The following is a 27,064-nucleotide window of genomic DNA, read 5'->3' as shown; positions in this document are numbered from 1 at the left end:
CGCATTTGAAGATGGTAATTGGTGGTGGTTGTTCTAAGTCATATAACTAAAATGAATGGAAGTACAAGTCAATGCTCTCAAGTGCGATGAAAGTATCTTCTCATATAAATTTGATACACTGATACTTGAGGTTGTTCCATCTTTGACAACACTGCACTAATAAACGGGCTAATAAACACCATTCGCTTTCACTAGCGTCAGCTGTACCCTTCCATGACCACACGCAGGTTGTGCCCCTAAAATGGTTAATGGTCATTTGACCTAGCACCTGCGCAGAAAACAACTGAAATCAGCTGATGCAATATGTAACCTACTTCAAATGTAACACTGATGCCCTCCTTTGCATATGGAGCGCATATAGCTCACCTGCTTAGAACCCAATGTGAGTGTAAACGGTTTCTGGATGTTATTCTTTTGTCCACGCGAGTCACGCTGTACAAAGAAATTACAAACTGGCTCTTGGCCACTGTCCATGCTACTGCTTTGTTTCCACTTGCCGAATGTGCTGCTCCCATTAAGTCCCAAAATTGATTGTGTAAATCACAATTTTGAGCAACATGTGGGGTATGATGGCCACATGACAATCTAGAACAGCTCCTGAAACCATCAAGAAGATGTTAGTAAGTTCACATGAACACCACGATTATGAAATATGAGAATAGCTCTTGAGTACCTGATACCATCAAACCAATCTTTCTGAAAAGGAAGCCAGGCCCATTACAGCAAGTAAACAGAGCAACGACAATGCATCCACGATGCCAAATGAAGACTCCGCGAGGAAGTAGATCTTGTGCTTGCTAGGATCACCGCGGTATCCTCGAGCAACCATTGCCTGCACAAATCAGAAAGAATCAGAGGAAATCAAGTATAAGTGATGTTACAAAGTAATGTCATGTTACATATGGGGTCCATATAAGTAGATTCCATACAAGTATGATGATTTAGACGAAGTTATGCGCCTGAAATACAGTATATCGCCCATGATGTAATCTAATTTCACCATTCTTATGAGCTACCCATATCAATGAGACTACATTATTGATTAAGGATGCATCTGTGTTCAATGTTCCTTTCAGCTTGTTTCTTTAAGCGGTTATTGCTCAATCAAATTCTGCCAAAAAGCCATCTAAATACCAGACAGCTTGTGATGATCATGTTTTGCTTGTGTGATTCCTACTCCAGTTTGGGCCAGATGCATTCCTAATACACAACCAGTGAAGTCCATGCCTGTTTCAGTTTACCTCTCGGACATCCATCCTAAGACAACACAACCAGGACTATTTTCGCATAAAAAAGCCGCTGTTAACTATAGACTAGCTAATAGTGATGGATATATGCATGCACAGGCAATAAAAACAGAGTAGTGGTTGGTATTACTGTCTCAGCAACAGTTATTAAGTGTGCATAGGATTACTACATAACTGGGGTAAAAGTTCATCAGGGTGAGATTATCCCTCAGGGGGAGATTGCACAGCAACGATTTGCGGCAGTACTGGTGAAGGAAGGCACCACTTGTGGGAGGACGTGACCTGGAATAGCCAATCAAGGAAGATCACAGCCAACCTAACTATCCCGTGTAACTTTCCAGCTAATAAAGATAACCTTCCAAACTACATAAGACCATAGCACCAATGAAAGAATAGTTGATAGATAAGTAATATTCAGCCGGCTCTATGAAAGTAGCAACATTCCGGGCTTATGGCTAATGTTGCTCCTCTTAGGCCTTAACAGGTTGCACATAACACCATATGGTAACAGCATGCACATGGAATTTCAGTTCAAATTCTAATTCCTTTCAAACCCTGGCATTCAATTTAAAAGACCAGGTGAATTTGATTATACACTAATGCTAGTGCATGTTGCAGAACTATTCAAGATATATCCTATTCCTACTTATACTTAGTAAATATGTATGTGTGGCCAAAAACTGGTAGATGGTTTCACAGAAAATTCTGATTAGTTCACAAAACAATGTATGACCACAGTGAATAGCACGCAGCATGTTCAACAATTTAGCTTTTTTTGAGAATAGTGAAAGATCACATTACATTCATTGTGACTTGTCAGCCAAGGTGAAAATTACAAAATGAACTGACCTTGGATATTTGCTCCGCGTGATCAAATATATTTTTGAAAATTCGCTGGACATAGTTGAAAAAAACTGCAAATGATGTAAAAAAGGAAAGTTTAATACAAGTTTTTCCCACACAATATGTAAAGTTTTTGATTCAACCCTGGCAGCCAGATTAGAGATATACTTACTATCTATAGTTTCCATAGTGGCCAGCTTTTTCCAATCAATCCGACGTGTTACGATTGCCAGTGCAGAATTGCGAACCTAGTACAATATTTGAGCAATGTTATACTTCAAAGTTCGGTCTCAAATAGCAATGCATATGTATAATTAAAAGAAAGTGCCATATACTTGCCTCATCAAATACTAGATTAATGAACCTCAAAGATAATAGCAGTGTAAGTATTATCTCGGGTACTGGCGCACCAATAAGCTTCAGTGGAATCATAAACCACCACAAAGCAGAAGCAAGCTGCTCAGGAGTGGTTGTGGTTAAGCAGAGACTTGCACTTTGGAATATCTGCACCCAAACAAAGAGTAACTAAATGAACAACTAAATATTTCAATACTGGCATCTCAAAGAACTGAAAAAGTGCATTTTCCACTCAGGACGTGTTTGTCTGATGTATGCCACCAGCTAGAGGATGCAAAAGGAATTAGAAAACACAAGATAATGAAGATTTTGGGTAAGAGAAAACCTTTGGCAAATACTTTTCGATGAAATGAAGGACATACCGCAAAGGAGAGGCATGCCGATGTACTCGCTACTGATAGGCCTTTCCTGGTAAACTGCAGTGGTCCTAGTTTCATGATTGTGTAAGAATATCCACTCAAGGAACTAGGAATATTTGGCACACCTAGAACAGATGGGGGAGGAGTTCTTGTCTGGACTAGCGAAGGCGCGCCATCAGAACCAAATCCCAACATTATGAATATGATGCCTGAAAGAAGGGTAACCCTTCCAAGTTGATCCTACAGAGTAAATATAGTTTGATTTATGGGTAGCAAGTGCATTTCAAGAAGAATATATTTAATATACAAGACAATAAATGCTATGAGTAACATGGGTAAATTAGGAATAAGGAGGATAACTACATAAGAAAACATGGATCGCGGAAATCAGCTAACCTAAAGCCCTATATCAGCAACAAAAACTCAATGTAATTTCACTACACTATTATGTTGAACAGATTGGTATGAATTTGTCATGTGCATATGGGGGCCCCAGCCAGCCAGCAACAGGAGAAAGTCAGAGCATATGACAGCAGCATTAATAAGGGTATTAGGACGAATGATATTTCATCTTTCCTTTTAAGCAGATCTTATCTTTTACGTTCTAGCACCTGTATATAAGCGAGGAGCCATGTTACAAATTTGTTGCGATGAACAATGAAATCTCGCATCTAATGAGCTGTCCCAAGTCTATGGTCTCATATTTCTCCTAAGAATCTAATATCCCTCCCCTTCAGCCATGACAGTGGACCCTCCTTAGTACGGTGGTTACCAAGATCTAGTACCATACATCACAGTATTAGATTAGTTTTAGAACAATACTTGTGCCTGCATGTTGTTGTGGCAATTCTATTCTACTCTATTTGTATATTTAAGTTTTATTATTCCATTTAAATGTGTTGATCATTCTATATATATAGAGTGCCATTAAGAAGGTTATTACAGATGTGTGGTGACTATGGTCTATCGAATGTCCTTTTCTGTGTATTTTTTTATTCCTGGGACAAGAATTGCAGAGGACATAAATGTAAAGATGTGGCACTCTCTTGTGCTTCACTTTGCACTCAGATTAAGTAGGAAAATATTAGTTTCACTGTGTGTACGGTTTTTGTGCTATAGTTTATATATTGACAACTAAGATATTATCAAAAATGCGTTCAGTGCCGGTAAATACCAAAAATATTCCCATAATGTTTCTGTAAATACCATATTTACCAAAGTTTACGTGAATCACTGAATATACGGTGCCTTTTGAGTGCAATAACAAATTAACAAGTCTCACGAATGACAAGCTATATATTTTGTATTTTTTTACCTTTCACCGCATTACTTATATCCATTTTAGCACGTCCAACTTTTTTATGTTCGGAACATTAGACAGTGTAGCTTCTAGCCAAGCAGGAAAGTAGAGAAATAAAATCATTACAGTTGACCATCTATACTTCTATATTGTACTTGTACTGTACTAAAGTGTGTAGTAATAATAAATACAATGTTCCAGACAAGGCCTTGTACTGAAATAATAATTTTGCGTGAGGATATAAATACTCATGTGAGTGCAACAGAGATTCTGGTTTTTTTTTCAGCACGATTGGTTTATCCTGTGGTTGTTACTGATTAGATTTGAATACCAAAACCAGGGAATCTGTCTCAACATACCGAATACCAGATACTACCTCTCTACACTAATATAAGACGTTTTCGAGGAAGTACCTATCAAACCGAGTTGACTGGCCTGGTTCGGTAGAAAACTCACAGCCCTAGGTTTCAGTCTAGACTAGGAATCCTTGCGTATTCTGTATATTTGACCCCTAAACAACAACTGAATCCCTCTTTACTTCCACAAATCATAAGCCTCAACTAGCATGGAGAATTATGGATGCCCCACATACAAACATCATATGAAAAATTCCAAGCAACTGGGGACAACTAAAGGTTGAAAAAACACAATTCGGTATGCATGCACAGTTCTCACTTCTCAGTGATATGATGCACGTGCATATCAACTTGGCATCGAACACGATACCTTCCAAACATGATTCGGCAGAACCCACATTGAAAGAAGAGCAAGGCATGCTACCAAACCAAACCGCATATAGATATTTGACCTGGCTGGTAGGACAACAAGGGCCAAAAGCCACACCTGCAAACACGTATATCGTTAAAAGCAGCAGGAGAGCAACAGGTACGAGACCATTTGGTGGATCTTCAAACCAAAATTGAAGTACTTAAATTTTTTCTCATGTTCCCAAGACGATAACACCATCTAAAATTCTCAAGTGATAACAACATTTAAAATTACCAAGATGATAGCACCATCTAACAGAAGTAGACCCACAGCACACGAAAAAACATGTGTGATGTCTGAGAAGACATATTCTCCTCCCCTCTAAGATACATAAAACAACTGGTCAACCAGGTAAGACACCACATAGCTTGTCCATCTGATTTCAGTGATTCCATGACGTATATCAATTGGTTACGATACATTAGGCCTACAAAAGGATACCACAAATTTAAGCATCTCTTCACGAAAAATCTTAGTTAAACCCAGAATAGGAGAATGGTAAAGCAAGGTATGCATGTCCGTCAAGCTGTTCTCTGATCCCTCGGTTCGGTAAACCCTCTCTCCTCTAACCTATCATGGTTGGTCCTTCCAAATCAGCCTTGCTTACCATAGAACCACAAGTCCACAATTGCTCATCCAACAACCTGTTGCGATGTCACAACGCAGGGAAATAAGAGTGATGCATCATATTCTACATGCACTAGTTCATAACCCAGTGGAGACATTTTCACAGGGACCTGGCGTGAACCCTCTCTAGTCTGTACCGGCACCTGTAAGCTACTATAGTAGTTTATCCGAAATGCGATGCAGTCTAGTTACCAGTTTGACGCGGGGGTCGACAGAGTGGAGGAAGGTGCGGGGGGAGTCGACGAACTGGCAGATGGGCGTGGCCGCAGCGCCGGAGATGAGCCTGAGGACCTTCTCCGGGCCGACCCCGCCCACCGCGGCGCGCGGGATCCACGCGGCCCACCTGGCCGCGGCCGCCGCTGCGCCACCCGTGTCCCCTGGGGACGAGGACGAGGAGGGGGCTGCGGGCGTGGCGGGGCTGGAAGCGGAGCACACGAGCAAGGCGAGGCGGGCGCTTCTACTCGTCGCCCTTGCCTTCGCCGAGAGGTGGAGGCGGTTGGGACTGGCGGTGGTTTTTGCCGCGGGGAGCGCGAGGGGGTGGAATGGGCGGAGGTGGACGGCGGCCATCGGCGGCCCGCTCCGCCGGAGGGGGCGGGGACAGGGCGAGGCGGGGGAGGTTCTGCTTGGCAGATGTGAGCTGAGGAGCAGGATTGCAGCTGGCCGGCGCAAACCGTCCGATTTGCGTAACTATTTCCGAAATACGGTATTCGTTTCTAATAAGGGCATCTCTAGTGGAGTAAAAGGCTTAGTGAAATATATATACTACTTACTTTCAAAAAAAAAAATACTTCACTGAGTTTTGGCCGGAGATCCCTAAATATAACGGAGTAATTTTTTGTTTTTCTGAACTTTGTAATTCTAGTATAACATATTAGTACACATATACAAACTAAACATAAGTTAGAATGTTCAACCAATATAGTTTACAAACCTAATTCAGAGTTTACAAACCGAATTGTTTAAATTTAAACACGTTGAATGGTTAGTAAAAAGCATTTCATATAACAGTTAGGACTCGCTTAGATGTTGCCAATATGCTCAACAAGATCTTGTTGGAGCTGAATATGAACTTGACGGTTCTCGACTGATGATGCTTAAGAAATGACACTATCATGTCCGTATCATATGCTCAACCGGAGTCCCGTTAGTGATGTACCGAAAGTTCTCATGCATATCTCTCTCGTCTTCAATGATCATGTTATGCAATATGATGCAATAATCATGATTCGCCATAGAACCTTGGAGTTCCGGTACTCGGCAGGGCCACGAACAATTGCAAAACGCTTCTGAAGCATACCGAAGGCTCTCTCTCATTGCAGCTTCTTGACATTGGGCAAAGTGGGTGTTTTTGTTACCTTTTGGACGCGGATTTGTTTTGATCAAGGTGACCCATGATGGATAGATGTCATCCGCAAGGTAGTAACCCATTAGTTGTGTTAGTTGACTGAGTAGTCGCAAGCGGGTGCTTCACCTTTTATAAGCCTAGAAAACAGAGGTGATCTTGATAGCACATTCAAGTCATTGTGAGAGACAGGCAGACCAAAGAATGAATGCCACATCCAAAGATCCTTCGATGCAACTGCCTCAAGAATGATCGTTGCAGTGGCCTTTGTACTGACCCTTCCATCCTGCAGGGCAATTCTTCCATGTCTAGTACATACAGTCAAGTGATCCAAGCATCCCTGGCCATCGTCTTGCTTCAGTCTCAGTCGTCAGCCTCTGGGTGTCTTCCTCGGTTGGTGCTCTCAAGTACTCCGGGCCAAAGACAACGATCACTGCTTTGGTGAACCTTCGAACATCCTCCGAGATTGTGTCTTTGCCAATGCCATATGCCAACACCCGAATAGCCACAATGCATTTCATCAGAGGGCTTGCACTGATCTCTCCACATGCATTTCTCCGGAGCTTGAACCAGTCATCATATCTCTCAAAGGTTTTTGCAATGGTCAGAAAAAGACTTGTGTGCATCCGAAAGCGTTGGCGAAAGTACTTCTCTGGATAGGTTGGGTTTGGATCAAAGTAATCTCTCATGATCTTGGCATGGGCCTCCGCTCTATCACGATTGATGTGTATGCGGCCAAATTGTGATCCTCTCCTCGGCCGTCGAACATCATCATTGAAAATCATGCCTCAAACGGTGTCAAAGTCATCATAGTCTTCTTCCTCTTTGGATGACGACGAGTCCTCCAACGACATCTCCCTCAACCTTTTCATCTACAATCCAAACGGTTTGGTTCAATCCAAATGGCTCGGGTCAAAGAGAAACAAACAAAAAAACTCACCTAGGCAATTCTTCGAACACTTGGGGTGCGGTGGTGGTGCACAGGCCGGCCGGCGTGGTTTAGACCGAACCGGCGAGCGGCAGGTGACCTGCAGCGGTGCGCAAGCAAGGTGAGATGCGGCAGCCGCTAGAAAAAGAAGAAACTCGAAAGAAAGCAGATGAATCAACAATGGCGACAGCGGCGACATTTCACCTTGATTCTGGCGACGGCGACGAGGGCCGAACGGGCTGGCCGATGGGCAGAATGACGGAGGAGGGCAAGGGATGGAACGAGGTAGCGGCGGGTCCGGTGGGAGGCGCCCCGGTGAAGATGCAGCGGCGGGGTGGACGCGGGAGAGAGGGCGCAACGTTTTACTCGGCCGCCAACCGATGGAGTAAAAATAAGAAAACTTTTGGGACCGGGGTAAAAATATACTCCACTAACGGCGGACTAGGGATCGGCTAGGTGCCGGTTAGTGGAGTAAATTTCACGCCACTAACCGGTTATAGGGGATCAGTTAGAAATATCCTAAGCTCCGCTCTCGAAAACGTAAACCAAACCGGGTATCCTCGCTCTAAAAAGATACTCTCCCCGTCGGAACATAAATGTCACTGATACACTTTCTGTTTTCTTTAACTCTTCAAAGGTGCTTAAAAACTCAGCTTGAAAAGTCTTCGTGAAGTTGGGGAAAATTAACCATCAGTGTCACCAGTAAATGGATATCCATTAGATTTTTTCCCATGTCACGCAACCCTAATAGACTTTTCCCACCAAAACAAATTTTATTCTTGAAGCTGAAGCCAGCTGAAAAACAAACATAATAAATTGCTTAACTGCGAGGCTGCAACTTTACTGCTTTAAAGTGACTTTGAGGGAATAGAGTCGATTTAATTGGAGTGAAGTAGTCTCATACTTTCAAAACAACAATACCTTGAGCCGTGCAATGCCAGACCTAATGTAGGCAGTTGGGAGCTGATTTCGCAAGTACAACTGTTGTCCATTGCTTTAGAGAGGCTAACGAGTTAGCTAAACATGCTTTTAGTAACAGATCTTTAGCTTTTTGGGATTCATACTTCCTTGACTTCATTTTTCCGATTCTTGTATCATTTGAGGAGTAAAGCCTGGTTACTGTCAGAAAAAAAAAGCCACACCTAATGTAGGAGTAGCACGCAACAGGCACATGGTAACATTGATGAACATATTCGAGAGATTGAGCTGATTGATGAAGTCACCACACTTGCCTTGTAGTCGACGGAAATATCATCTTCCACTGAATAAACATCGTCGAAGAGCCTCAAATAAATCCAAGAAATGAGAACACATTTGTCAGGTCTAAAACTTATAAACCTTGGTGGCCTTTTATTCATTTAAAGTGGATATTTGTGATCTTTCTTTTTGCTGGGAGATGGGTATTTGTAACTTGAAGTAGCTTTTGATTGGCTAAAATGAATGGCACCATAAAATTCATCAAAAATGAGCTATTAGTGATTTCGAGCTAAATAACTGAACATTGTGTGAATTGGGACATGGATTGCCACGTAGAATGGCTTAGGCATCCTCAACCAGAGCGAGTTGGTGCACTATGGATTCGTTGACTATGTTGTTGGGATGGACACAACGTACCTGATCAGATTCGAAGCCAAAGCAGTTACCTACTCCCTCCACCTGAATTACATCCGTATCTAGATAAATCTAGGACGTCGATAAGTACCACATGTGTGGGCGTTAGAGGATCTGCCTACACATTTTGTGTGGTGTATAAGAGGAATAAACCACACACCTACGTGTGGGCAAAACAAGTAATGCCCACACACCTCTTTTTTCCCTCCCGACCCCTCTCACACGCATGCGTGTGGGCGAAATAGATAACGCCCACACGCCCCGTACGTCAGGCCTCGTATCTCGTGGTCCCGCATGCCCCGCATGACAGTCACCGCGCGTCCGCAGTTGCCATGGTCCAAACCCTCGTCCATGTTCGTTTAACTGCAGTTGCCATGTCGCTGAACTACGGTTGCCATGTCGGACAACTACAGTTGCCATGGTTGCTCAACTGCAGTTGCCATCTCATGTCAAAAGTTCTAGATGCCATTTTTGGGCAACTGCAGCTGTTGCCATGTATGGTCTGGTTTACTATAGTTGCCATGATTTGAAAACTTTAGGGATTTGCCACTTACTAGCACTAGGCAGTTGCTATGTATGGTCTGGTTTACTACAGTTGCCATGATTTGAAAACCTTAGGAGTTGCCACCTACTAACACTAAGCAGTTGCCGTGTAGCGCTACAAAAAGACATAGCAAAAACAACATGTTCAGGTAAAAGAGAGAGAGTTGCCATCTGCTTAGAAGCACACTAGGGCAGTTGCCGTGTACCCCCCTTGAAGCGAACGCAGCTCCTTAAGGTTTTGAGGAGGAGGCATTTCGACTGCAAAATATGGCAACTGACATGTTCGGGTAAAAAAAAAGAGTTGCCACCTGCTTATAAAGCACACTAGGGGTAGTTGCCATGTACACTGCAAAACACATGGCAACTGGCAGCTTGGGTGTGGGAGGAGACGGGCGTGTGGGCGAGATGGCAAATGCCCACACACCAGCCCTTGTACGTGAGTGGAAAGTGGTGTGTGTGCAAACTGCTGAACGCCCAAACACCAGCCCCTCCCGTGTGGTGAAACGACCGTGTGGGCGACCGGGTGAATGCCCACACACCAGCCCAGTCCTACGTAGCATTAGAAACATGCCAAGATTCGTGCGCTCACAAACGGACGCGGACCCACGCGTGTGAGCGAGATGCAAACGCCCACACGTGTGGGCGTTAGTGTTTTCGTAAATCTAAGACAACTATTACCTACTCCCTCCACCCGAATTACATCCGTATCTAGACAAATTTTAATAAAAGGGGATGGAGATAATATTTACCTGTAGACGAGAATCTGTACAAGTCGTTTTTTGCTAGTATCATTCATTCCTGAAACAATCAATAGTTTTGACTTTTGAATACTTTACCCCGCAAAAAAAAAAGACTTTTGAATACTTTATTATCTGGGCACTACTCCGTTATCCGAAAAGCAAACTTATTCAATCTCATGATATTTGCTTCCTGCCCTGCAGAAGAATGCTACACCTACCTTCGAGGAAGAAAACAGCTGAACAACTTCCAATCCCATTGTGCAGTCCCAAGAAAGAAATGAAAACGGAAGGCCCTGCCGGAACAAAAACAGATGTCTAGTCTTCAGCCGTCAAGTAAACGAGCAAACTCCGTGGGCTTGAGCGTGCGTCTCACGTCCTCCCAGTTGTCCACCAGGTCCGGGAGTGGGCTGGTGTGGATCTTGACGTGCCGGCTGGACAGCCTCCTCACCGGGAGTCCCAGGAACTCCTGCACCCGAGACAGCGCCTGCAAACCAAACCATTCCAGCAACAATGCTTCATCACCCACTTACCCCGATGGATGATATGATCTGATACGATATGATATGGCCGAGGAGCTTACATTGTCGTCGCGGATTACGTCCTCGTAGTAGAGGATCATGTGGCGCGTGGCGCGGAAGCGGCGCAGGCAGGCGTCCATGGACTGCTCCGCGCTTCTCATGCTTGGGATCAGAGATGACACGTCCACCTCCGGTTTGAACCTCGCTAGGATCTCAGCCTGCACACCACATAATCGACGAGAGCTTTACTCTCTCTTTTCACTCTAGGCAACAAGATGGATGGACCTGAGAAGATTGCATGCAAGAGTTACCTCCTCTTGTGAGTGAACATGCGCTTTGTGGGTGCCATTCAACTGCTTCGTTTTTTTGTCATGGTCATTGGCCAACACAGAGACGAGCCTCCTTAATGTATTCCTCCTGAAGAGAAATATCACCATCACACCCTTTTTTATCAAATAATCCACAATCTCATCTGGATAATCCATAAGGCCCTGCAAACACATGCACGCACCAAGTCATAAACTCCACATTTTTATACTCTATTACTATCATTCTACCTAAAAATACTTCTGTTCGGCAATCTATATGTATATATTTGCACCTCAACTCTGTCGGTTTAATAGCAACAGCAGTATAGATAGCTGTTAAATAACTGAATGATGGTGTACCTGATTTAGCATCCACTTCAATCCAAATGCAGCCGTGCATTCATTTTTTGCTGCGCTGGTGTGCCAATCCAAATCATACAGCTTGTCAAGAGTCCACAAGATCGACGCGATATCCTCTCTGCGCTCCCTCACCGAGAAGATTTCACCATTTGAGCTGACATTGGGGTGGCTGTTGAGCAGAGTCTCAAACCACCCACTGCCTGATCTTTGCATTGATACAATGACAAAGAAACGGACCGGGGTACATTCACATTCTCCCCTACGATTTTAACAACATGAATGGATCAGAAAGAGTCAAAAACAGAGAACAGAACATGTAAATATGCACTGCATTGCTCTACAAAAAACAGGGTCAAGTACAGAAGAGAGGCGATCTGTCTGTGTACAGAGGAGGTTTTACGACAAAAGTTACCTGTCGTAACTCATAGGTCTTGGAAAGTGCACATACTGCATCTGCTCATATGGAATTTCTGAAGGTCTTTTGCATAGAACGTTTGTTCGTTCTTCTGCTCCGTTCATTTCTTCTTCTTCATTTTCTAAGGTTATTTGAGTGAAGGAGAAGTAGCAGACATAGAAACCAAATAGTGCAATGAAGAAGACAAGCATTGATCGTACAGGAAACAGCGTTCCCTTTGAGCTTTTAGATGAGTACACGATCTGAAAATACATACGTACGAAATTCAGTGATCACATGATGCAAAAATTGAACAGGTGGAACAAAGAAATGAAATATATTCCCATTATGTTACCATTTTTGCTTGCAACACCATAGAATTTATGCTGCATCAACTGGATGTTAATTGGTTTCCACATTTGCGCCATGAAGTCTTCGTCCTCATTGAGAACACGGCTGACGCCACTGCACTGCAGGTCATTCACAGGATTAGTAAGTTAGGTCTTCAGCCAGATATACAGATATTGCGGTTTCAAATGTTTATTTCTAGCAAATGAAAGGGACTACTAGTGCAATGGATTTTTTATGGCCCCTAATTGTTACGGCATTAGAAAACATGTTTCTGCTGACAACGCTTTTTTTCTCGAACACTTTCTGCTTACAACAACCGGAAAGAGTTTTTTTTTTTGAGGAATCAGGACAAAAAGAGCAAAGTACACTAAGAAAATCGCGGGTGAAGCTGTACCATTGATTGATTGTGAAGGATTTGCCTATATTGTTGAAGAATAATCAGTGCAGGCTTGATTGCACAAGCAACAACCTAAGCAGGAGCGTCATTTTCATTTACAAGTACAAGCTGCTCAGCAGGAGAACAAAAAGAGCAGCAACAGCAGCAGCAGCAGCAGCAACAACAACAACAGCAGCAGCAAATGGCTAGGCGCAACACACGGCAGTAACTGCTGAATTCTTGTGCCAAGAATTGGACAGAATGCTCGATCAACCGCGAGACAGGCGAGAACCTCATCAACGAAGTACGACTTCACTTGTTTTACCTGATGACCGATGACTCTGCTTCCAGTGCGGCTCGCGGAAGATATAATCTTGTCTGTCGGTTCTGCTCTCAAAATTGGAGGAGAAGGTGGCTTGGAATCCGGAGGGAGAGAAAGAGTGTGAGGGAGCGTTGCCGAGTTTGTTTGCTTGGAACTACTAGACCAGAGAGAAAAGAAAGCGCGGAGGAAGGGAAGTGTCAGTGGAGCAGCAGATATGACAGCTTGGAAGCAGCCAAACGGAAATGGCTATGTGTGTAACTGGGACTGCCAGTGTGTAGAGAAAGAGAGACCATATGGACGGGTGGTACTATGACGCAATTTCAGGGGAAATCACCTACCGCGCTATCTGTGTGTGAGAGAGACAAACGCATGCCTCCTAAATTGTGTGAAACACCAACCGCACAAACACTCGTATAGTATGAGCGCTTCATATGACACAACCGAAGACTGAATTTATAAATTATCTAAGAAAATTGAGCACGCCCAAAACGCTGCTTTTCTAGTACGATCACCTCAATGATGAGTGACAAACAAGTTTATCTCCATGCATAGGTTCAATTTATTTTCAAATACATATTTTATTTGTCAAACAGTTTTATGAGAGTCTTAATAGCATAGCCAATCGATGGCTATATGCCGCTGCCATCTCATTTACATGTATCATTTTTTTAACTCAATCCTCATTGGATTGGCACATGATTGAATTTCGCCCCCCCCCCCCCAAAAAAAAAGACTCCTCCCTCCCTCGCTCCCGCGGGAGACGGGGGAACCCTAGCCGCTGGTCGCGCCCCCCGCCTCCCCCTCTCCATGGCGTGCCGGGCAAAGCCCGGCCGCCGGCGGGCCTCCTCATCTCCCCGCGCAGGGGGCTTGGCGCGGGCCAAGCTCGGTGGGCCGGGACACCGCGCTAGGGTAGGGTGCGACGCTGCGGCGTGGCGGGCTGCTTGCTGGAGAGGCGCGCCTCCTGGAGCCATGGCGCGGTGCTGGAGCCTCGGATCTGGCTCCTGGCTCAAGGTAGTGGCGCGGGCCGGCTGCCGCTGTAGGTCCGGTGGCAGTGGTGGCTGGTGGAGGTAGGCCGGCGACCTTGGGTGGCGCGGGTTGGTGGCGGTGGTGGCAGTGTGTGCTGGCCGGATTTGGCGTTTTCTGGCGGGCGGCGCGGGTTGGGGCACCGGCTCGGCGTGGCTGCTGCTCCAGCTGTGGGCGGCGGCGGCGAGGCGGCTCGGCCCTCTGGGAGTGGCGGCTTCCATTCGCCGCACCGGCATCACGGCAGCTCAGCGGGTCGGCTGCGGCAGCGGCTGGATTTCCGACGTCGGCTCGTTTTTAGGCGGCCCGGTTTGACCTTCGATCCATCACCTCGGCGTCCGGCCGCTATCTTTGTCGAAGGGTTGGCCCTCCCCCAGCTGCAGTCCATCACTTGTCTCGTGCCCGGTAGCAGGACTGACCTTGTCTCACGCCCGACAACAGGACCGAGCTCGTCTCGCACCCGGCAGCAAGACCATGCTCGTCTCGCGTCCGGCGGCAGGACCGAGCTCGTCTCGCGCCCGGTACCGCGGGACGGGTCGATGAAGGCTAGTTTTGGCCGGCCTATTGGGTCTCGGCACTGGGGGCCGCCCAGGGGTGCGGAAGGCGGGTCCTTTCCGCCCGTATCTTTGGTTGGGATAGCGGCGGGTCTCGGGTGAGGTGGTGTCAAGGTCTTGGATGCCGGGGCGGCGGCCCTGGTGGTGGTTCCGCGGTGCTCATGGGCAGCGCCCGTGGCTTGTTGCTGCCCGGTTGCCATGGCCGTGTGGGCGGCGTGGTAGCCGGGGTGTGGCGTTCGGTGGCAGTGAGTGGTGGCCGGGGTGAAAACCTGCTCTATTTTCGGACGGACCGGCGGCGGCGAAGTTCGTTCCCTTCTTGAAGGCGTCGTCGCGGCTCTCCCGTCGTGTTGCTCCAGGGGAAACTTTGATCCTCGGATCGGGCAGTGGCGACGCTCCGGTGTGGTCCCCTTCCTGAAGGCGCCGCCTTGGAGCCCACGATTCGTCATATGCGGCTTCACTTCTTCGCGGTGGCGTATTCACGGCTGTAGCCCCCGGCTGCTCTTGTAGTGCTAGGGATGGTTTTGCTGCGCTCAGCGCCTATATGTCCTGCCTTGGGCGTGTGTGTATGTGTGTTGTGGGGGGGGGGGTGCGTTTGTACGAGGTGCTGTTGATCGTTGCTTTATGCCTTTATATATAAAGCGGGGCGAAAGCCATTTTCGTTAACTATTTATTTCCTTTTGGGTTACTTACCACGTACACCACCTTGTGACTATTCACATCTACTAGCTAAATGCCCGTGCTTTGCCACGGGAATAGAAAACCACGAGTAGAAATACTCATTCATTCAAGGCACAACGAACGTCAATGTTTTGCACACCCATTGAATAAAACATCTTAACAGTGCTTGGCAAGATGCCATGTAAATAGCTTATATAAAGTACACAAAAGAGGTTACCCTGTTTTTAGAGGGACGGATTGATCAGTACCAACATGGATGGAAACTTGACGCCTTTTGAGAATTAAACCACAAATTTTCTCCAAGCAAATAACACATTTTATTATAAATTTCCAATTAACATGAAAACGACACAACTATATGCAACCGAAACAACTTTTGCGGGAACAAAAGCAGATAATGGTAAAGTGTTTTGATAGCCAAACACATATAGTTAGAACACAAATAAAGTTTGCAAACAGTAAATGGAAAAGAGTACATAGGAGCATCGGACGCAGTAATGCCATTCGATATGTTATAGCAATAACTAATTTCACAGTTTTAGGATCTGAAAGACATAGTAGAACATATGCACAGAAGAGACTTGGACATCATACTGCAGGATTATATAACCTTCAATCTAGAAAAAGGATTGTAACCTTCAAATTGTAGTTTATATGGTACGCATCTTGCTAGCAGGAGGATCAAATTTGTAGCTAATATAGAGCAATGTTGTAAACTAATTATGCAATAAAAAAATGTCAGGGTGGCACCTTCATGAATCTTGCTAGTAAGTTCAGGATCAAACTGTAACTCTTCGCAGAGATTTTGGAGGAACAGTGCTTTCCTAGGAGCTGCAGCGAAATCAATATTAAAGGATTTTGCAAGCCCCTTTCTATATGACTAAATAATTGCTTCTGCTTCGCGCTTCCCCAATCCAAATATATTTCTCACATCTTTCAAAGGAATAAGCTGCGATTTTAATCACACAAAGATTTATGTTATTAATATACTAACTAATACAACTTTTCAATGGACATACGACATGAGGCAAAATATAAACTGCGGAAGACCATGTACCATGTCTTTAAAGTCTCATGGTCATACCCAACTCATGAACTCAATGAAAAAATAGGCCAACTCATATCTTATACACCATTAAAGAATATATAGCAAAAACATTTGATCAATGTCTATATATCTAAGTCTATTGTTCTATGCAACGCACGGGCATCCCATTACATAGATACCTCATACCTATGGTAGCATCCCACAGCCGAAGAAGTTTATTCGGGCAAGACTGCATATTCTTTTCATATCCTACTCTGATGTTAATATGTTATACATCCCACCTGTCACAAAGAAAACTGAGGGTTGAGAAATCTTCCGAATAGAAAAGTAAGCATCCCCCATTGATTTTAACATGAAAACTTCTTGGACATACTACAAATCTATAAGGATGCTTACAAAAAAAGTGACCATAATCAACTCAAATTCGGAGTATTTACATTGAATATATAAGTGTTGCTAATCTCCTGTAATCCAGAGCTAGATACGGTAGTAATCTCCTCTGAATTTGCACATATAGTTGCACACAACTTGTATATTGCACACACAGATTTCAGCATACATTGCACCAAAAATATCACACAAAGTGGACAGCTACCCCACAAAATGTATTCATCACACACATTAGCCTGCTGCATTACTAATTGCTGAAGCTGATAATCACAATCAACAAGGACAAAACAAAATCATGAAAGAGAGGGTCGAGGTGGTGAGTTACCAGGTCTAATCGTGCTATGGCGGGGAGCCGGCGGCCGGGAAGAGGAGCTAAGACCCCGGCGGCGGCGTTGAAGGGGAGAAGGATCCCGGTGACGGCGCACTACGGTACGCGGCGGCGAAGAACCGGGCGCCACGCGGCAGGGAACTACGGGGCGAGGTGGCGGTGCGAGGAGGTGGGGAAGCTGTCACGGCGGCGGCGCCTCGCACCGCGGCTCCCTCCTCCGCTTCCCGGCACAAGAGATCCACCGGCGCCACGTCATCGCCGCGATGCCACCTGCCGCCACAGGGCCAGGCGGCAGGCCGTGTATAACAGATTTTTCGTCCGCGCGCGGTTGGCAACGGAACGGAGCAGGGCTATGTGGGCCCGGCCGCCACTCCTTGAGGCGGCAGCCACTGTTGCTGCTACGCGCAACGCGACCGCTCGCTCTGGTTGTCGGTTGGTGAAGTTTGGCCGTTTCTGCCGACACTGCCCGTGATCTCGTTCTCCTTGCTCTCTCTATTCTGCTTTATCTTTTTATTTTGTTCCGCAACTCCGCCGGCGCGTCCGGTCCGAGGTTGCGGAGCGAGAGCGAGCGTCGTAGACGAAGTAGTTGAAGTAGTCGAAATATGCGAAAGTAAAAGTGACACAGGGAGATAGAGGAGACCAGCTTTATTAATCAATAATCAGGTGTTACAATGATGGCTCCTCGTTGCTTTATATAGGGGGTAGGTGGTTAAGTGGATAAGTACCCACTTAACAAAAGAGGGGAAACGGGAGGGGCCGGCCCGTGCGTTTTGCACGCGGCCGCCGCCACCCCTCCGGGTTGACCCGGTTTCCCAACACTCCCCCTTGGGTAATTATCCGTATATCCATGCCTCAAAACTCCGAAAAACCCAATGGGAAAAAATGTGGAGAAAGAGCACACAGTATACGTTGTTGTATTGCACGAATTGCCTCGTCAAAAACCTCGTGTGAGAAACATCAGGAAAACTCACTCAAGGGAAAAAGAGTACAATCCACTCAACCATCAAGTTGAGTACTCGATCATCAGGATTGAGATTTTAGCGACGAGTTTGTGAAGTTTCTCCCCCTGAACCTTGCATCTCTCTAAGTCTCATCATACCGATCCCACGCACACACCTCTCTAAGGTTGATGCCGGTAATGATTTAGTGAACATATCAGCAAGATTGTCACAGGACTTAGTATGCAAAACTCTCACCTCGTTCAACTGTTGCAGCTCATGTGCATAGAAGAACTTGGGACTAATATGCTTTGTGAGGTTACTCTTCACATAACCCATCTGGACTTGTGCAACACAAGCAGCATTATCTTCATAGATAATGGTAGGGGTTTGTACGGTGTTCAGCCCACATGTCTGCTGAATGTGGCCGATCATCCGCCGAAGCGATACACACTCTTTTGACGCTTCGAATAATGCCATGATTTCCGAGTGGTTCGTGGAAGTCGACACAAGTGTTTGCTTGGACGATTTCCAGGAAAACGCAGTTCCACCACAAAGGAAAACATATCCAGTCTGCGATTTGCAATCATGCGGGTCCGACAGGTACCCAGCATCGGCATAGCCTATAATAGATAGGTCTTGATTCCTCTTATAAAATAGACCAAGATCTTTGGTCCCTTGCAGGTAACGGAAGACGTCCTTGACACCTTTCCAATGTCTTTTGGTAGGTTCAGAACTGTACCGAGCAAGCAAACTGACGGCGAACGCAATGTCTGGCCGTGTACAATTTGCGAGGTACATGAGTGCTCCAACTGCACTCAGGTAAGGAACCTCTGGTCCTAGAGTTTCCTCCCCCTCTTCCTTTGGCCTGAACGGGTCCTTGTCTGGCTGTAAAGATCTTCCGACCATCGGGGTCTTAGAAGGATATGCCTTATCAAATCCAAATCTTTCCAACACCTTCTGGGTGTAGGCCGACTGGTGCACTAGAATCCCATCAGGGGAATGTTCAAGTTGCAGACCCAGACAGAACTTGGTTTTACCCAAATCCTTCATCTCGAATTCCGACATCAGGTAGGAACTAGCTTCCTCAATATCCTCAGGTGTACCGATTATGTTTAAATCGTCCACGTACACCGAGATTATACAGAATCCATCTTGGGATCGCCGTATAAAAACACATGGGCAATCTTTATTGCTCGTGTAGCCCTTCTCATGAAGGAAATCACTTAAGCGATTGTACCACATTCTACCGGGCTGTCTGAGTCCGTACAGTGCCTTTTGAAGTTGAACACTGTATAGACCCCTATTTGCTCTATCATGGTTCGGAACAGGGATACCTTCTGGAACCTTCATGTATATGTTCGAATCCAAGTTACCATATAGGTAAGCAGTGACAACATCCATTAGTTTCATTTTCAAGCCCATATTTACTGCCATCGAGATCAAGTATCTAAAGGTAACTCCATCCATGACTGGGGAATAAGTCTCCTCAAAATCGACACCTGGTCGTTGGGTGAACCCTTGAGCAACGAGCCTTGCTTTGTACCGTACTACCTTATTATTTTCATCTCTCTTTCGAACAAAAACCCACCTATGGCCAACAGGGCGAATGTGGGGAGGAGTTCGACAAACTGGTCCGAACACCTTCCTTTTGTTGAGAGATAATAATTCGGCGGTAATTGCCTGCTGCCAATCTTTCCAATCCGACCTTTTCTTGCAATCAGCGAGCGTGTTAGGCTCAGGGTCAAGATCTATGATTGAGGCAATTTTCGTAGCAAAGTTGATGTCGACAATCACCGTTGCTCGGTTCAGGGACTCCCCCGTATAAATATAATTTATGGCCATTTCGTCATGGAGCGCATCAGGCGCAAACACTTGCTCTACCAAATTTCCCATTATGGGAGCAAGGTCCTTTAGATTTCCCGCGCCGATGTGTGCGCTCACATCTCCGCTGGGTGTTTCCCCTATGGGAAAGTTTAAGTCCGGAATTTCGTGCACTGAATTTTCCATACTTGTGCCAGGTCTCGACTGGCTCCCCGTTTCAATTTGGGGTACTTTGGTGACAGGCTGTGATAAATCTCTCTTATCCTTTTTCGTCGGGCGTCCCCGAGTACTTGGGATTTGAGAAGCCGGATTTCTCGTCCTTTTAGGCCTTTGGACGGGAGCGGGCATACCATCATTTTTCTTCGGTATTTCAACCCTTTCCGGTGCATTGCGCGCGTGCACATGCGATTTTGTCACAGTCTTTAAGTCACTAAAGTGGTTGGGCAGTTGATTTGCTAAAGACTGCAAATCTATTATCTTTGGACTTCTCTCTCAGTCTCAGCAGTGCGCGGGTCATGAGCGTGGATCCCCGTGGCCTGCCACGTGATTTCTCGACTTTTAGCATCAAGGGGTTGATTCTCTCCCCCTAAAGTCGGGAAAAGATCCTCGTCAAAAATGCAATCAGCAAAACGAGCCGTGTGACAGTCTCCTGTCATGGGGTCCAGATACCTGATTATGGACACAGTCTCATAACCAACGTATATCCCCGACTTATGGAGCGGGCCCATCGCCGATCGCTGAGGGGGTGGTATTGGTACATATACCTGGCAACCGAACCTACGAAGGTGGGAAATTTTCGGTGCCGACCCTTGCGCAAGTTGAACAGGAGAGTGGATGTTGTAGGCCGACGGTCGAAAGTTGATGAGATTAGCCGCGTGTAACACCGCGTGGGCCCAACATGTAGTTGGTAAATTACAACCCTGAAGGAGCGGTCGGGCAATGAATTTAATTCTTTTAATCAATGCCTCGGCAAGTCCATTTTGTGTATGAACATGTGGTACCGAGTGCTCAACTTTGATTCCCATTGCCATGCAATAATCATCAAACGCCTTTGAAGTAAATTCTCCGGCGTTGTCCATTCGAATAGACTTTATACGATAATCCGGGAAATTATTCCACATTTGGATGATCTGTGAGATCAATTTTGCAAAGGCATGGTTCCTTGTTGACAGCAGGCAAACATTGGACCATTTAGAGGAAGCATCAATGAGCACCATGAAGTACCGAAACGGCCCCGTGAGGGGCTGAATTGGACCGCATATGTCCCCTTGGATACGTTCCAAGAACGCGGGGATTTCATCCCTCACCTTGAGGGGTGATGGCCTAATGACTAACTTCCCCTTAGCGCATGCGGAGCACACGAAATCATCAGGATTCGGGAAGTTCTTTACGTTAACATTATGGCCATGCGAGTTGTTAATTATATTTCTCATCATCCTAAGTCCGGGGTGGCCTAACCTATCGTGCCAGAGGCAGAAGAGTTCAGAGCGTCTAAAGACGGTCTTGAGGGTAGTGTACACGGGCGGTGCTACTATCTTAGTGTAGTATAGCCCTGTGTCAAACGAAGGAAGCCTTTTGATAACATGTTTACCACCTTCATCCCGCTTTGTGATGAGTAGGCATTCCTTGCCGTTTTCATCATCGGTCTCAACATGGAAACCATTAGCGCGGATGTCTCTAAAGCTCAATAGAGTACGAGTCGACTCCGGGTACAACAACGCATCATTAATGAGCAAAGTTGTTCCCATGGGGAGTATAATAGTGGCTCGTCCGGAGCCAACTATGTGAGAACCGCAGCCGGCGATTGTCATAATACTTCCCGGAGATTTTTTAATGGACTCAAAGTACTTAGTTTCTCGTAAAATGGTATGAGTGGTGGCGCTATCGGCAAGGCACGTTTCCTCCATTCGGGCGCCACACGCGTTCTAAAATATGACATCTAATTAATGTAATGAGGAAGAAAATACATTAAAAATAAATGCACACATCTCAGAACATAACATGCTATCATGTATAAATAATGGAATAAATGAATAAATGTCATCCAATCGCCAAAGTAAAGAATAAGTTTATGCTCTCATAGAGCTTACAACCAAATCGAATTTATTCAATTTTATTGTATCAAAGCACGGAATCGTGATAACCAAAGAGGTATGCTAAGTGGACTCGGTGAAGAAGCCATTCACTTCCGCCGCAATCTCCATACTAGTGAGCTGATCCTCCTCAGAAATTATCTTGGAGGCAGCATCAATGTCTAGTGGCGGCGCCGCCGAGGCGGCCATGTGGTCAACCTCCATGGCGACGTGGGCCTCGGTAGAGACCGCCAAAGCTGCCGCGATGGGCACCACGGGGGTCGCCTCTATAGGCGCAGCAGGGGGAGTAGCAATCATCACGGGTGCCGCCATGGGCGCCGGTGGAGCTCCCTCCTGAACCAAGGCGAGGTGCGTCTCACGCGCCTTCCGAGCCTTATATGCAGCAACGACCTCCTGTGGTGCGCGGCACTGGCGGGAGAAATGCTCCACCGAGCCACAACGGAAGCAGTCCTGAGGCCTTTGCCCTCCCTTGCCCGGCTTGTTCTGCTTAGCCGGGGCGGGGGGGGTGAGGGCCCTTCTTCTTGCCCTTCCGGCCCCTCTTCTTCTGTTGAGGCTTGCGGACTTTGAGAGCGTTCACCTCCTGGCGAGAACTCCCCCAAGTGGTTGCGCGACAAAGTTCTTTTTGAGAACCTCGTCTTGCGCCTCCGCCACCTAGAGGACGTCAATCAACTCTGAATACCTCGTGTAGTTCCCCTGGCGGTAGTTCCGTGAGGACTGGACCGCGTCGGGGTGGAAAGTGGATAGGGTTTTCTCAATCTTCTGGGAGTCGGTAATCTCAGTACCACACAACCGAAGAGTCGTACAAATCCGGTGCAGAGCCGAATTGTACTCCCCAACCGTCTTGAAGTCCGCAAACCTCATACGGATCCACTCTGCCTCCGCACGTGGCTTCACAGTGTACTTCAGCCGCTCAAACCGCTGCTTAAGAGCGGTCCAAAGGCCAGAAGCACTGCGCTCAGCCATATACTCATCTTTCAGAGTAGGTGACAGGTGATGACGGAGAAAGTGCAGAGCTTGCGCATTCTCAGTCTCGAACTTGGGATCAGTGACGGCCAGCTGGGCCCCCTTACCGATCGCCCTCAGGAGGGTTTTGCCCTGGAGAAAGATCTCGCAGTCCGAGGACCATGACAGGTAGTTCAGCCCTGTCTGGGCCAACTCAGGAAACTCCTTGTGGACAATTCCGGCCATCTGCGATTTATGCAAAAATCATGAGATTACAGCAGGTAATCTTTTGCACAAAGCGATGTTGATAAACTTATTCAATAAAATGACGTTCCAATATTTAAAACATGCTATTATATGACTTACTAAATGATTAAGAGTGCTAAACAATTAATCTACAGCAGTAAAATCATACAATAATATCATGTTACAAAAAATAACATGTTAAGCGCATCTAGTATGTGAAAAATAGCCCAAAAATTGAATTCCCGAAGTATTTTTAAGCCTAAATACGCATTTTCAGCGAAAACAGACATTCCCAGGGGGTCTACGCGAAAAATTGCTGCATGAATAAAAAAAATCGCGCGAAAACTGAAAAATACAGGGGCTAAACCGCAATTTTTACGCGACAGCCGGCGCCCCTCTTCATTTTTTTAGAGCCCCATGGCGCGCGGCCCATCTAGGCCCAGCAGCCAGCGCCTTCGCTTTTTTTTAGAGGAGGCATCCCCTCAACCGGGGCCCATCCGGCCCAGGAGCGAGCGGGCCGGCCCATGCGCGGCGCTGCCTCCTGCACGCAAACGGCGCTAGGGTTTCCCCTGGCAGCCGAGCGGCGGCGGCGGCTCGCACGCGGGCGCGGCCAGGCGAGGCGACGGCCACTGGCCAGGCGCGCACACTCGCGGGAGCGGTTACCTGCAGCGGGCAGGGCCGGGCGAGGCGACGGCCACTGGCGTGTCGCGCGCGCTCGCGGGAGCGATGACCGGCAGCCAGCAGGGCCGGGTGAGGCGACGGCCACTGGCGCGGCGCGGCCAGGGCGCGCGGCACGGCCACGGGACGGCGCGCACGCGGCGGCGACCGCCAGCCGGGCGGCGACTCGCGGAGCCGCGGCCAACTGGACACGCGGCAGCGCGGCGGCGACCGCCAGCCGGGCGGCGACTCGCGGAGCCGCGGCCAACTGGGCACGCGGCGGCCAGCTCGAGCCCCGGCGACGGCAGCCGGCCGTGCACGGGCTCGGCCGGGGCGACGACCGGCGCGACGGCGGCGGCCACGCCACACGACGCGGCGTCGAGCCGGCCATCGAGACGGCGGCGGCGGCGTCAGCAGGACGCGGTGCAGCGTGCTTGGTACGGCGTCATCTGGACGCCGGCCTCGGGATGCGGATCTTCGTCGTGTTCGTCTGGAACTCCGACGGCGCATGGCACATCTGGTGCATTTGCGGCGGTACCGCGATCATCGGGGTCGCGATCTGTACCGACTCCCTATAGTGCAGTCAACAAGTCCCTCGTAGTCCAAGAACATCGACATTGGTCGGCGACGTTTTCGTCCGCTCGGTTCTTGGGAGGAAAATCCACACCATAGGTAGATCAAATCCGAATAATAATCTAATCGCAAAAACGGAATCGTAGTAACGAGAGGAATCCATTTTTGCAAAAAGTGGGGATCGGATCTTATACCTCCGCGGGATCGACGAAAGCCTGCGTGATGCAGGCTTGACGGAGAGTTGATGGAGCGAAGCGTGCTGATAACGTGTTCCGCAACTCCGCCGGCGAGTCCGGTCCGAGGTTGCGGAGCGAGAGCGAGCGTCGTAGACGAAGTAGTCGAAATATGCGAAAGTAAAAGTGACACAGGAAGATAGAGGAGACCAGCTTTATTAATCAATGATCAGGTGTTACAATGATGGCTCCTCGTTGCTTTATATAGGGGGTAGATGGTTAAGTGGATAAGTACCCACTTAACAAAAGAGGGGAAACGGGAGGGGCCGGCCCGTGCGTTTTGCACGCGGCCGCCGCCCCTCCGGGTTGACCCGGTTTCCCAACATATTTAACCCCTGCCGCCACACGGCCAAGCGGCAGGGCGTCGTGTAACAGATTTCGTCGCGGCAGCTGTCGAGCCACGACGGAACGGTGCTCTGCCTGTGTGCTCCGCCGCCACACAACGAGGCGGCAGCACTGTTTCTGTTGCGCGCGACGTGACGGCGCCGCGGTCTGTCGGTTGATGGTTTTTGTCCCGTTCTGTCGACACCTCTCTGAATACACGCGTTTGTTTCTTTATATGAGGCAGGAAGTGCCTCATTTTGCGCAGCAGCCCGCTCACTCCTCTCCTCTCTCCTCTCTGCTCTCTCTGCTCTAAGTACCCTAGCACATTGAGAAAAACAGCTCAAATAGCTACTTTGATCACGATTTTGAGCGATTTGAAAGCCGATTCAGAAGAAGTTTTAGTTGAAGAAAAGATAGATCAAGGTAAGATCTATCCATCTTTGTTGGTTTCGTTCGCACGCATGATGTTTTTGTTTTGTTTTATTAGTTTCTAACTATGTATTCTCTGTTGCTTTAGTCATAATTTCATCACTTTGTGAAGTCATTTGGAGTTTCTAGAGTAAGATTTGCCGTGCAAAGTGAACTACGAAGTTGAAGGTATGAGCTTTGCAATACATGGATTTTCTTGTGCATGCACGGTGCAAATTAGTTAGTTTTTTAGCTCGTCATTATCTATGCGATGTTTACTGCTTAGAAGTTAGAAAAGTTTTCAGATGACATATGTTGCATTTATAGTAACTTCTGCACACGAGTAAGTTGAAGATGTTGTAGATCAATGTTAGCTATGTCCATTACTAGTAATTTTTTTGACAAGCAAGATGTTGTTATTTTTGTCATTAAGTCGTAATTAGTACTTCTGTTGAACGTTTAGGTTGGGTTAGAGCCAAAATTTGGACAACAAATATTTGACGGTATTGTAGATCATGTTATTAATAATTTTTATAGTTAGGAAACCGTAGGTCTACTTTTTTATGTCGCAATAATCTAAGTTTTGTATATTAAGATTAGATGCTAATATCCTTAATGATTTATGTAATTAGGTGAAAAAATATCATCTGAGTGGCAAACAATGAGGAGATGACGTGATTGAAGAAACTGTGTTTCGATCTTCGATGTCCCTTTTGAGGTGATGACCACATACATGCAAAGTGCCATTTTGATGCTTTTGATAGCAGAAAAAAAATCCGTGTCTAATATTTATGTTCATGTGATAATAGGTTGACTCCATTGATATATTACTGGTGATATGTTCATGCTGACGGATTTTTTTGAACTATTATGGCGCTTAATTTTATTCGGAACAACATTCATATTGAAGTTGAGGTATAAATGACGCTGTGTAATTTTGTAAATATTTTTTATATTGATGTACTGTTGTGAATGATGTTACTGATGCTGCAAATATTTCTAGCAGAAATATGGTATTTGTTTAGTCATATGATATTTAAATGTTATCATCATACTATTATATTTAAGGTCCAACCGAATGATACTAAAAAGGTAGATTATTTTCTAATGAAAATACGGTTATTAAAATGTATTCTCATTTTATTATTTGTAAATAAACTATTTTTATTGGATGACATGAAAATCAATCTATATCTATATCTATATCTATACCTACTAATAAAGCAAGGTGCGTTTCTCCAATTTTTTCATCCGTTCATCACCGAAAATATATTTTTATATTCGAGGTGGTACTAATTAGTGGTCCATCTGCTAGAAAAGAAAAAAAGAGTCTTGTCCAGAATTTCGTACGTGGGCCGCACACGGTAAGGCCCAGAAAAGCCACCCATTTAAGTCCTGCGCACTCAGCTGGGAAACCTTATTTGTCGCACAGAGCGGCATATAGTTGGAGCTGCCCATCGGTCGCCCATTGTTGGGCCAGCCCATTTTCATTTTTTCTGTGTTCTTTTTCTATT

The 27,064-nt window shown here is 46.4% G+C and overlaps 3 protein-coding genes and 1 long non-coding RNA gene across 9 annotated transcripts; 1 reads left to right on the top strand and 3 right to left on the bottom strand.

Moving 5' to 3' along the window:
• Nucleotides 1–18: 18 nt before the first annotated feature.
• On the bottom strand, nt 19–6,231 carry LOC109756244 (protein ABCI12, chloroplastic). Of its 2 annotated transcripts, none has more exons than XM_020315104.4 (9): nt 5,694–6,231; nt 4,833–4,949; nt 2,810–3,046; nt 2,430–2,594; nt 2,263–2,338; nt 2,097–2,161; nt 674–832; nt 367–597; nt 19–268 (listed from the first exon to the last, which is right to left on the bottom strand). In XM_020315104.4, the coding sequence occupies exons 1-7, from the start codon at nt 6,066–6,068 to the stop codon at nt 683–685; spliced, it is 1,185 nt and encodes a 394-aa protein (XP_020170693.1). In that variant the 5' UTR covers nt 6,069–6,231; the 3' UTR covers nt 19–268; nt 367–597; nt 674–682. The 2 variants fall into 2 exon arrangements, with proteins under 2 accessions (XP_020170693.1, XP_073354195.1); XM_073498094.1 differs by having other exon boundaries at nt 674–1,529; nt 5,694–6,190.
• Nucleotides 6,232–10,642: 4,411 nt separating this feature from the next.
• LOC109756240 (uncharacterized) lies at nt 10,643–17,788 on the bottom strand. 5 transcript variants are annotated; one of them, XM_020315098.4, is made up of 9 exons: nt 17,310–17,630; nt 16,781–16,875; nt 16,297–16,495; nt 12,601–12,715; nt 12,264–12,508; nt 11,852–12,110; nt 11,495–11,674; nt 11,246–11,401; nt 10,643–11,149 (listed from the first exon to the last, which is right to left on the bottom strand). In XM_020315098.4, the coding sequence occupies exons 4-9, from the start codon at nt 12,619–12,621 to the stop codon at nt 10,988–10,990; spliced, it is 1,023 nt and encodes a 340-aa protein (XP_020170687.1). In that variant the 5' UTR covers nt 12,622–12,715; nt 16,297–16,495; nt 16,781–16,875; nt 17,310–17,630; the 3' UTR covers nt 10,643–10,987. The 5 variants fall into 5 exon arrangements, with proteins under 5 accessions (XP_020170687.1, XP_040242564.1, XP_040242570.1 ...); XM_040386630.3 differs by having other exon boundaries at nt 16,297–16,377; XM_040386636.3 differs by lacking the exon at nt 16,781–16,875 and having other exon boundaries at nt 16,297–16,377; nt 17,310–17,788.
• A 5,030-nt stretch (nt 17,789–22,818) lies between these two features.
• LOC141032179 (uncharacterized) lies at nt 22,819–23,355 on the bottom strand. Its single transcript, XM_073506232.1, has one exon. The coding sequence runs from the start codon at nt 23,353–23,355 to the stop codon at nt 22,819–22,821; it is 537 nt and encodes a 178-aa protein (XP_073362333.1).
• A 1,828-nt stretch (nt 23,356–25,183) lies between these two features.
• Nucleotides 25,184–26,578, top strand: LOC120968109 (uncharacterized). The gene is made up of 4 exons (XR_005762249.3): nt 25,184–25,565; nt 25,660–25,739; nt 26,183–26,268; nt 26,360–26,578. It is a non-coding gene; the product is annotated as an uncharacterized lncRNA (long non-coding RNA).
• Nucleotides 26,579–27,064: the final 486 nt, after the last annotated feature.

The sequence above is a fragment of the Aegilops tauschii genome, chromosome 1, assembly GCF_002575655.3.
Source record: "Aegilops tauschii subsp. strangulata cultivar AL8/78 chromosome 1, Aet v6.0, whole genome shotgun sequence".
NCBI lineage: Eukaryota > Viridiplantae > Streptophyta > Magnoliopsida > Poales > Poaceae > Aegilops > Aegilops tauschii.
The sequence above is the reverse complement of the archived record's forward strand: the minus strand, read 5'-3'. Positions and strand labels throughout refer to the sequence as shown.

Excerpts from the sequence above, each read along its gene's own strand:
- LOC109756244 (XM_020315104.4), bottom strand. The coding sequence starts at position 6,068 with ATGGCCGCCGTCCACCTCCGCCCATTCCACCCCCTCGCGCTCCCCGCG. Across the intron at positions 4,950-5,693 it reads TCGACCCCCGCGTCAAACTG|GTGTGGCTTTTGGCCCTTGT; the intron begins GTAACTAGACTG and ends ACGTGTTTGCAG. Across the intron at positions 2,339-2,429 it reads TTAATCTAGTATTTGATGAG|GTTCGCAATTCTGCACTGGC; the intron begins GCAAGTATATGG and ends ATATTGTACTAG.
- LOC109756240 (XM_040386636.3), bottom strand. The coding sequence starts at position 12,621 with ATGGTGTTGCAAGCAAAAATG. Across the intron at positions 11,675-11,851 it reads TGAAGTGGATGCTAAATCAG|GGCCTTATGGATTATCCAGA; the intron begins GTACACCATCAT and ends ATGTGTTTGCAG. Across the intron at positions 11,402-11,494 it reads ATGTTCACTCACAAGAGGAG|GCTGAGATCCTAGCGAGGTT; the intron begins GTAACTCTTGCA and ends TGTGGTGTGCAG.
- LOC141032179 (XM_073506232.1), bottom strand. The coding sequence starts at position 23,355 with ATGGCCGGAATTGTCCACAAGGAGTTTCCTGAGTTGGCCCAGACAGGG.